This window comes from Podarcis gaigeae (assembly GCF_964106915.1).
Source record: "Podarcis gaigeae genome assembly, chromosome: 10".
In the NCBI taxonomy this organism is placed as follows: Eukaryota; Metazoa; Chordata; class Lepidosauria; order Squamata; family Lacertidae; genus Podarcis; species Podarcis gaigeae.
Genome location: NC_139686.1, coordinates 70,636,163 through 70,647,061, shown reverse-complemented (window position 1 = coordinate 70,647,061; position 10,899 = coordinate 70,636,163). Strand labels below are relative to the sequence as shown.

Sequence of the window (10,899 nt, the reverse complement as noted above, 5' to 3'; positions counted from 1 at the left end):
GAAAAAAGCAGTGACTCAACCACTTCTGAAAAAGCTGTAAACTGTTCACCTTCTACTAATCCAGACTGGGTTACTACAATGTACAGTGGTACCTCAGGTTAAGTACTTAATTCGTTCCGGAGGTCCGTTCTTAACCTGAAACTGTTCTTAACCTGAAGCATCACTTTAGCTAATGGGACCTCCTGCTTCTGCCGCACCGCCAAAGCACGATTTCTGTTCTCATCCTGAAGCAAAGTTCTTAACCTGAGGTAATATTTCTGGGTTAGAGGAGTCTGTAACCTGAAGCGTCTGTAACCTGAGGTACCACTGTACTCTGTTTCTGGAAGCTACAGCTGGTACAAATTGCTGCAGTCCAGCTTCTCCCTGGGGCTGATTATCGACATCCAAACAGGCAGGTCCATATGAGAGAATGTGATAAAACCATCACAGAACTGTAGAGTTGAAAGGGACCCAAGGGTCATCTAGTCCAACCCCCACAATGCAGGAATTTCAGCTAAAATATCCATGACAAATACCTGTGGTCCTAGTCCTAAGCCATCCAGGGCTTTAAAGGTTAAATTAATAATTTTAGGTCTTGAGAAAAGATCATTACCTTGTACAGTGGTGCCTCGCAAGACGAAAAGAATCCGTTCCGCGAGTCTCTTCGTCTTGCGGTTTTTTCGTCTTGCGAAGCAAGCCCATTGACAGCTTAGCGGATTAGCGCTATTAGCGGCTTAGCGGATCAGCTGATAAGCGGCTTAGCGGCTTAGAAAAAAGGGGGGAAACCCGCAGGAACTCGCAAGACATTTTCGTCTTGCGAAGCAAGTCCATAGGAAATTCGTTTTGTGAAGTACCTCCAAAACGGAAAACCCTTTCGTCTAGCGGGTTTTCCGTCTTGCGAGGCATTCGTCTTGCGGGGCACCACTGTACAGTACAATGAATAATCACGTACTCTGGCTAAACATCCTCATAGCAGTTGTGCCAGTAAAGGCAGCATGAAGTTGTGATTAGAGTGTAAACCGGCTATGGCTGCGGGTAGACTTGAGTTCAAATCTTTGCTGAGCCGTAGAGTTCCCTTTGTAACACTGAGTCAGCCAGTATCTCTTCCCTTGCAGCAATCTGTACACCCATCAATGTCGCAGTTAACTCTTTTGGTGGAATAAATAAATAATTGGCTTTGATAGGCTTGCTTAGCTTAGAACATTTGTGCTGAGGATTGGACTGTGAATTTATTCTGCCTCCAAATCCCCGATGTTTTTGCATTTCACATGATGCTACCTGTCTGAACCATTTTGAAATGTCTCTCCAACAAAATACATTTTCAATTAAAAATAGCAGAACAGCTCTATGTTTACAAATGTGCCATCACTGGCTCTTCGGGGAGCATAGGCAAGAGGAAGGAACAGATGTGTTTTCAAGAACTTAAATATGGTGCTGGTTAAAGATGAAGCAGTAATCCACCAGTTTCAATTTCTAGCACAGATACTGTCTTGCTGTTGCAGCCAGTTATCCAAAACCTTCATTTTCCCAGATTCCAACCAATTTACCCCTTGTTGTGTGTAAAGGACACTTGGTGTATTAATAACTGGGCCAGAGAGACCTGTCTAGCTCCCCCTAGTTAGTTTTCCTCCCCTTTTAAAGACCTTTCTGTTTAATTTGGGCCTTTTTCACATTTGACCATTATTTAGTTTTTGATCCAAGTTCCCCCTGTTTGAATTAGACCTGAGTGATTCACAGCCACACTTACTTGAATTTGTATATGAGACGCATCTTTGATCTTTCCCATAGCACCAGTAGGCATTCCTTTTTCTGTATTTCCTCGCCTTGTAACTCATTGATTCTGTGGTGCCAATTAAATGCTGATAGGGCACGCATGCAGATAGCTGTATGAGTGCCTTGGTTTAAAACCACAACAACAACAACATTCCCCAGTTGGAAGTGCACAAAAGCACACAGGCAATTGAAAATTCTCAGCTGACAATATTTGATATGGTTTGTTGTGCAGTTCTCTGTGCAGTTTTGTGCAAATATAAAGGAAATATATGCTATAGTCCTCTGTTCAGGAGGAGCACTGAAATGAGGAGCACAGCTAGAAAAGAAATGAAACCAACTTTAAATTATCAGTGCACACTTCCAAATCAACACTGTTATGTAGTGTCTGATGTAAAAATAAATAAATAGAAGTGGTTTGCTTGTGCATTTTTCAGATATTGAGAAAATATGAGAGATGAAAAACAAATATATAAGGCTATATTCCATTCAGTAAAAGTAAAGGTAAAGGACCCCTGACAGTTAAGTCCAGTTGCGAACGACTGTGGGGTTGCGGTGCTCATCTTGCTTTACTGACCGAGGGAGCCGTTTGTCCGCAGACAGTTTTTCCGGGTCATGTGGCTAGCAGACTAAGCTGCTTCTGGCGAACCAGAGCAGCGCATGGAAACGCCATTTACCTTCCCACCAGAGCGGTACCTATTTATCTATTTGCACTTTGGCGTGCTTTCGAACTGCTAGGTTGGCAGGAGTTGGGACCGAACAACGGGAGCTCACGAACCGCGACTTTCCGATCAGCAAGCCCTAGGCTCAGTGGTTTAGACCACAGCGCCACCCGCGTCCCTGCTCCATTCAGTAACATGCTGCAAATAGTTGCAAGCACAGCTAGAAATGAAAAGAAAGCACTGAGTGTGGAGTGGGCATGGAAAGGGTTGTCACAGAAAGTGGCAATGGATCCACCTACCCTAAAATACTAAACTCAGTTGAGTGGTTTGGAGCCCAATTTTCCCCAATTTGTCAGATTATACCCAAATTTACAGGGAGGTAGTCTCAAGATTTGTGTTGTTTGAGGATTCAGCTAGATTGGTAAAGAAAAGGCCTTTTATATGCATTGTATATGCGATATAACACTGTGACACCAGATGGCGCTGTGGAGTCCTATCTTTCCCTACCAGATTTCCCTGTATGAGTTTACAATGCGTTTCACTGAATTGCTTGTCTGATGTGTCTAGATCCAGCCTGGGAGTAACATCAGGTGGACTAGTCAAATAAAATAGGAATGCAAACAGCTACAAACACACAGTAAACTCTGGTGTGGACAGGCTGATTATTTTACTGGTTATTGATTATGTTGTTGGTTGTGGTTCATTTCACCTCTGTTTTATTTCTAAGTATGTGATGGAGTTCTTTTTAAAAGTTATTTCATTGGTTTTTATTTCTTCACCTATTGTTAGCTATCTTGTGCACTTTTACTATACAGTATAAGACGAAAGCCAGGACTGCATTACTCTCGGTGGAATGTACATTTTGATACACATTTGAATACAGTGGTACCTCGGGTTACATGCGCTTCAGGTTACATACGCTTCAGGTTACAGACTCCACTAACCCAGAAACAGTACCTCGGGTTAAGAACTTTGCTTCAGGATGAGAACAGAAATCGTGCTCTGGCAGCGCGGCAGCAGCAGCAGGAGGCCCCATTAGCTAAAGTGGTGCTTCAGGTTAAGTACAGTTTCAGGTTAAGAACGGACCTCCAGAATGAATTAAGTACTTAACCTGAGGTAAAAGGTAAAGGGACCCCTGACCATTAGGTCCAGTCGTGACCGACTCTGGGGTTGCGGCGCTCATCTCACTTTATTGGCCGAGGGAGCCGGCGTACAGCCTCTGGGTCATATAGCCAGCATGACTAAGCCGCTTCTAGCGAACCAGAGCAGTGCACGGAAATGCCGCTTGCCTTCCCGACGGAGCGGTACCTATTTATCTACTTGCACTTTGACGTGCTTTCGAACTGCTAGGTTGGCAGGAGCAGGGACCGAGCAACGGGAGCTCACCCCGTCGCGGGGATTCAAACCACCGACCTTCTGATCAGCAAGTCCTAGGCTCTGTGGTTTAACCCACAGCGCCACCCGTGTCCCTTTAACCTGAGGTACCACTGTACTTATTCCTCTTTATAACTAGAGGATAGGAACTAGTTGACATGCATGCGCCGGACCTCTGTTATCATGCACGACAGCTTTTGCAGCTGCTTTTTCGGTTCAGATATCCAAAACACTCTACAGATGTTTCATGGAAACCTAAGTCTGAGAGGAGACAAAGCTGAAAACTACGCTGAAATAAATGGGTAGTTTTCACACAGCTCCATTTGTGATCTCTTTGTTTTCTTTCCTTTTTTGTCCTAGACAACTACTACGGTACTCCAAAGCCTCCAGCAGAGCCAACCCCATTATTGTTAAATGTAACAGACCAGTTACTCCCCGGTGCAACACCCAGTGCTGAAGGCAAACGCAGAAGAAATAAGTCGGTGAGCAATATGGAGAAGACTGGAATAGAGCCCCCAGAGGAAGAGGAGGAAGAAAGAGCTGTCGTCAACGGAAACGGCATGGCAATAACACCAGGTCAGTGCTTTTCCTCTTGTTATGCCTCATGTGGATTTCAGCTCCTTGCCATTGTAGCTAAAGGCAAAAAAGCAGTGATGTTACAGCAAGCAGCATAGTGTGAAATTTATGATAGCTAAACTGAGCCACCCAGTGCTTCTCAGAGGACCAGGCCAGACATTTTTTTTTAAATGGGAGACTTAGAACAGGCAACAACAGTGGGGCCCACTGGCAATGCTGGATCTAGAGCGCTGTGGGTGGTTCCCCACCCCACAGGGCACCGAGTTGAGGGGATACATGATGATGATGATGATGATGATGATGATGATGATGATACAACCTAAATTTATACAAGTACCTACCTACTCAAAGTTAGGGGGCGCCAAATTTTGTCCTCGCTTAAGGTGCCATATTATCAAAGTCTGCCCTTGCCGGATGCCAGGTGCTGAAACTTGGATATGACCCCAGAATTATTCAACATCTTTATCAACAACTTGGATGATGGACTCAAGGGCATCCTGAACAAATTTGCAGATGACACCAAACTGGGAGGGGTGGCGAACACCCCAGAGGACAGGATCACACTTCAAAACGACCTTGACAGATTAGAGAACTGGGCCAAAACAAACAAGATGAATTTTAACAGGAAGAAATGTAAAGTATTGCACTTGGGCAAAAAAAATGAGAGGCACAAATACAAGATGGGTGACACCTGGCTTGAGAGCAGTACATGTGAAAAGGATCTAGGAGTCTTGGTTGACGACAAACTTGACATGAGCCAACAGTGTGACGCGGCAGCTAAAAAAGCCAATGCAATTCTGGGCTGCATCAATAGGAGTATAGCATCTAGATCAAGGGAAGTAATAGTGCCACTGTATTCTGCTCTGGTCAGACCTCACCTGGAGTACTGTGTCCAGTTCTGGGCACCATAGTTCAAGAAGGACACTGACAAACTGGAACGTGTCCAGAGGAGGGCAACCAAAATGGTCAAAGGCCTGGAAACGATGCCTTATGAGGAACGGCTAAGGGAGCTGGGCATGTTTAGCCTGGAGAAGAGGAGGTTAAGGGGTGATATGATAGCCATGTTCAAATATATCAAAGGATGTCACATCGAGGAGGGAGAAAGGTTGTTTTCTGCTGCTCCAGAGAAGCGGACACGGAGCAATGGATCCAAACTGCAAGAAAGAAGATTCCACCTAAACATTAGGAAGAACTTCCTGACAGTAAGAGCTGTTCGACAGTGGAATTTGCTGCCAAGGAGTGTGGTGGAGTCTCCTTCTTTGGAGGTCTTTAAGCAGAGGCTTGACAACCATATGTCAGGAGTGCTCTGATGGTGTTTCCTGCTTGGCAGGGGGTTGGACTCGATGGCCCTTGTGGTCTCTTCCAACTCTATGATTCTATGATTCCATTATTTCATTGACTCAAAGTCAGGGCTTTCAATTACAGACACTGCTGCTTTGCCCTGCTTCTGTAGCTATGTCTTCAACTGTGACCGGATATCATGTTGTTTAAAGTGCAGGTGTGGTCTCCCCCAGCTGCTTACTTCTCTGATAGTTTCTAGCCATCAAGAATCTTTTCTGGCCCATACTTGCATTGCACTTGGAAGAATTCAAGTCATTTCTGTATTGGTTTACCTCATACTTGAGGGAGATCTAGAAGGTTATCAAATTGGGTCTCTCAATCTGCCTTTTAATCACAAAATTGTTTTTAATGTAAGAAATTAATTGAACAGTTCAAAAGTGTGCATCACATAAAAGATTCTGAAAACTCTTAAGTTTTCATGTGTAGGAAATAGGTGTCTCATTTGTCTTACGTAGAAAGAGAACATATGTGATTTAGAACCTAATAATCCTATTGAAAAAAGAAGTTTCAATGAAATATTATTTCCCGAAGCATAGATTGAAGGATAAATCATTCCATTAAAAGCTTCTGAATATACAGCACATAAAAAACAATAAATCCAGCACCTAATCTTTAAGAACTGTAAAAATTATATACACATGGCTTTTAATACAGGACTTCCTTTTTTTCCATTTGAGGAAAATAGCACATTCAATTTGAATGATTCCCCCCACCTCCATAAAGTATCATTTGTTTATTTATTTCCATCTATAAATGGCTTGCTGTAAAATATCATGAAGTGATTTAACAATAAAGACATCAACAATAAAACAATTTCATATATTAAAACAATTTGATATATAAAAATGATTTCCAATCTCATACAGAGATGCATACAAAACGTAACCGATACAAGTATACAGTGGTATATATACAAGCCATTGCTATTGTCAGGGGCTCAGGAGCAGAGGCACAGGAGAGGGAGGAAATGGAGAGCGAGGGGGAGGAATCCGAGGGGAGCGTAGGCGGTGACAGTGGTCAGAGGGATTCCATGAGCCTCTCCAGCGAATCGGAAGATTCACAGAAGGGAGCGCCGATGGCCAGGGCAAGGGGGGTGCCAAGGGGGAAACCCCAGAAGGAAGGGGCCAGCGGGGACTCCCAGAGCAGCAGTTGGAAATCAGGACCAGCTTCCCCACCAGAGCGCAGTGGGGGGGGAGGAGTCCCAGGCATCGGGACCAGTGTTCTCACCACCAGCGAGAGGAGATGAGTCAGGATTGACCACGCCTCCATCGGAGAGCGGGGAAACGGTCAAGAGGAAAGTTACCGGCTGGGCTCGCGCGCCAAGTTCAAATGTACAGGCGAGCGGCGCAGCAGGTAGCCCGGATAGGGAGCCAGGTCCTAAAGCCCGCCGGAAGGAGGGGCAAGACTCAGGGGGGTCAGCGTCAGAAGAGTCCAGAAAGGAGGAAACCCCAGGGGGCAGAAGGACCCAGAAGAGGAAAGAACAACGGAAGAGGTGGAGTAAGGCTAGAGTCTTAAACTGGTGTCTAGGAGGCGGAGACTCAGATGGAGCTTCGCTGGTCTAGGTTCTAAGACGTAGAGTTGCACGCTCCGGCTTTGAAATGGAAACTAATCTTCAATAAAGACTTTTATACGTTATTACTGACTAGCGTTGGTCCTCTGTGAGCTGGGACCTGGAGGCAACTCTGACAGCTATGCATAAGGGGAAGCCATGAGACACACTGTTTCTTTCTTGGCCACTAAATTTCCACTAATTAAGGCAAAAGTGAAGAATTCTGCAGGAAGCACAAAAAGATAAGGGTAACAGAACTGAAATTCATTTAAGGTGTTTTTTTGTGTACACCTCCTACCAGGAATCAATAGAAAACGTTAATTCAGTTTGTTAGTTGAGCTGTGCTGCTCTTTATTATGCAGTGGATAAAGCTGACTAAAACCAAGGTGTAAAGTTGCTACTGGATTTCACCTGAAACAAGTTTTCTTTTTTTAAGCACACGCTGGAGGTTTCTGCTTAGATGTTCCCAAGTAGTTTTGTGGGAAGGAAAAGGAATTCTGATAAGGCCATAGAGATTTGGGGAGGAGGAATCACAAATCATTAAGGCGCCATGCACTTGCATATGTGACTATGCCTTGTTGGATAGTGTGGGGACGATTTCTCAGTGAGCCTCCTTAGGTTTGTGGTGCATGACAATTTGTCTGCCAGGGGACTGCCTTCATTTACGTTGTGTGGTTTAACTCGCTTGCTGAGTCATTGGAAGCCATTACAGTGGTACTTCGGTTTAAGAACAGCCCTGTTTACGAACTATTTGGTTTACAAACTCCGCAAAACCGGAAGTAGTGTCCTGGTTTGCGAACTTTACCTCAGTCTAAGGACAGAATCCAAACGGTGGAAGGGCACTGGTGGCAGGAGGCCTCATTAGGGAAAGCACACCTCGGTTTAAGAACAGTTTCAGTTTAAGAACAGACTTCCGGAACGGATTAAGTTCGTAAACCACTGTATTTGCTTTATTCTTAACTATGGTGTTTTTCACATCCAAGCATATACAGTCATACCTCAGGTTAAATATCCTTCAGGCTGAGCGTTTTCAGGTTACGCTCCACAGTGACCCGGAAGTAACAGAATGCGTTACTTCCAGGTTTCGCTGCTCGTGCATGCGCAGACACTCCAAATGACGTCACGCGCATGTGCAGATGCAGCGAATCGCGACCCGCGTTTGTGGTTGCGTTTGCTTCAGGATGCGAACAGGGCTTCAGAACGGATCCCGTTCGTGCCCAGAGGTACCGCTGAATATTTTTTGCTTTTAATTTTATATTGTTATGCAATTACTATTACATTGCTTACCCTAAGTTATGACATTTACTTTGATGGCACTCACTCTTTGATAGTGTGTGTTGTTCTCTCAGGTGGTCGTCCCTTAAGGGAGACAAGAGAGGCCAGATGGTTCATTTCCAAGGTTGTAATTCCAATGTCATGCCATTGTTTAAAATGCTTTTAATGCTCAAATGGATCTTCAAGAGGAATGCAAAGTGGGAGCAGAGAGACAATTTTCATACCTCTTTTTTACACAACTAGAAAGATCTCTCTCCTAATTGCGAGACCTATTTCCAAGGAATTCAACTTGCTTTCTTTTGCCCTTCTGTGCAATATTTTGCATGCCAGCTGAGCCTCCTCTGTTCCCTGCAGTTCTTAGCTGCAGTCATGCTTTCTCTTGCCTACTGTGGGAAAAATGTCAGGTTCGTGGGGTTGCTGTCAGCTTTTAGCTAGCAATTTGACTGATGAGATGTGAAACAAAATGGAAGTCACTTCCCCATCTCCCAACTTAAAAGTAAGCAAGGAGGAGAAAGCAGCAAGTATGTTACTCACTGTAGGGAAACAGAGGATTTTCTGGAAGACTTGCAAAAGCACATTTATGTAATTTTATCTACACATACAACCCTTATTTCTGTAGCAATGAAGAGGAAGATGGTTTTCCTAAACAGCTAATATTTGCATTAAGATGTACAGAGCAATTCTCCTCCTTTTAAGCTGGTGCCTCTGTCCCCTGGGATGTCCAAGTGACTAAGCCTGCAGTGATTAGGCACACTTATATGGAAGCCAGAGCAAAACTCAAACATTACAAATAAAAGGAGGCTGCTTCAGAAAATGGTATCTCTCTACCAAGTCTCCTCCCACTACTCTGTAACATGTATAGGGACACTTCGTTTTATTCCACTTTGCTCCATTGCGCTTCACAGATATTGCTCCTTTCGAGGTTGTGGGTGCTGCAGAGGAGTTTGGATTTGATATCCCGCTTTATCACTACTCTAAGGAGTCTCAAAGCGGCTAACATTCTCCTTTCCCTTCCTCCCCCACAACAAACACTCTGTGAGGTGAGTGAGGCTGAGAGACTTCAGAGAAGTGTGACTGGCCCAAGGTTACCCAGCAGCTGCATGTGGAGGAGCGGGGAAGCGAACCCAGTTCACCAGATTACGAGTCTACCGCTCTTAACCACTACACCGCACTGGCTCTCAGCAGCAGGCAGCCTGGCTGCGTCCAGGGAAAAGAAGCCCCTGTTGCCACCACTCCTCTTCTGGCCACCACAGTGGAGTTGGCTAAGGCTGGTGTCGGGTTTTCCCCCTCCCGTTCCTGCAGCCAGGATGTATAAGAAGTGCTTTCATAATTTATATGAAGCGCTATATTAATGCATAGGTGTTCTTGTTCTTGTTCTTGTTCTTGTTGTTATAGATGATAGACAATTCAAAGGATGGATAATTTTATAAAACATTGGACAACTAAATTGTGAACCAGCAGTGTGAAAAGCATGAGGACTAGCATCTTGTTGGGGTGTTGTTATATCTTGTTGGGGTGGATGTTAGTCTAGGAAGTCATCAGCTACTGACTTTCTCTCATGGGGGAAAAAAAACTATCATGGGAAGACCATTTTTGCACTATTTTTATACTTCAGGCTTGAAGTATTTTAATTTTTGAAAGTAGGTCACCTAAAGATGTAAGAACGTTGCCTCTGGTTACAGGAAGGAAGCTGGATTAATTTAGAATCTCATTTTATATCATGGGAAACTTGACCTATGTTTAATATATTGACTTAAGTTATCCAGTTGTTGGATTTTAGATAGATAGATAGATAGATAGATAGATAGATAGATAGATAGATAGATAGATGATAGACAAGATAGATCTAGATTAAAGATATAGATTATAGATCTAGGTCTAGATATATATGTGTATACTTAAAAGGTTTGATTAAATGAACCCAGGCAATAGAATGAAGTTTTTGTGAAACCAAAAAATATCAACTCCTCCCCCGTTTCCATTAGTTAAACTATGGATTGTCTCCATCAGATCACATAGCTTTAGGGAGGTAGGGAGTTGGAGGAAAAGCTACCTTCACTTCATAATTGCTGCTGACCAGACAAATATCCAAAGGAAATCCCTCAGGACTGCAGGAGAATTATCATGTGTAGCAGTAAACATTGAGCACCACCCCAAGGTGGATTTTAATCAGATAAAAAAGCTTGTGAACTCCTATTCCTCTCCTGGGGATTCTCTTCCTTTGGAACCAGAAGAAAATGGAGGAGTACCATCTTTTTCTAAATCCTGTGCAGTTTAATTAGTCATTGGAAATGACTTGTCCTCCCTAAAATATGCAGCAATGGATCTGATTGATGCCTGAGAATTTGATGTTGGTGTTTAATTCTAGTGACT

At 43.9% G+C, this 10,899-nt stretch overlaps 1 protein-coding gene across 21 annotated transcripts in view; it reads left to right on the top strand.

Moving 5' to 3' along the window:
• MAGI2 (membrane associated guanylate kinase, WW and PDZ domain containing 2) overlaps nucleotides 1-10,899 on the top strand; it is a 628,972-nt gene that overhangs the window by 385,026 nt on the left and 233,047 nt on the right. For all 21 annotated transcript variants that reach the window (XR_014555823.1, XR_014555824.1, XM_083701301.1 and 18 more), the window contains one exon: nucleotides 4,146-4,361. Coding sequence is in view for 19 of the 21 variants with exons in the window: in XM_083701301.1 (XP_083557427.1) it covers nucleotides 4,146-4,361 (216 nt within the window). In the remaining 2 variants the exon portion in view is untranslated. The remainder of the gene's footprint in view (nucleotides 1-4,145; nucleotides 4,362-10,899) is intronic.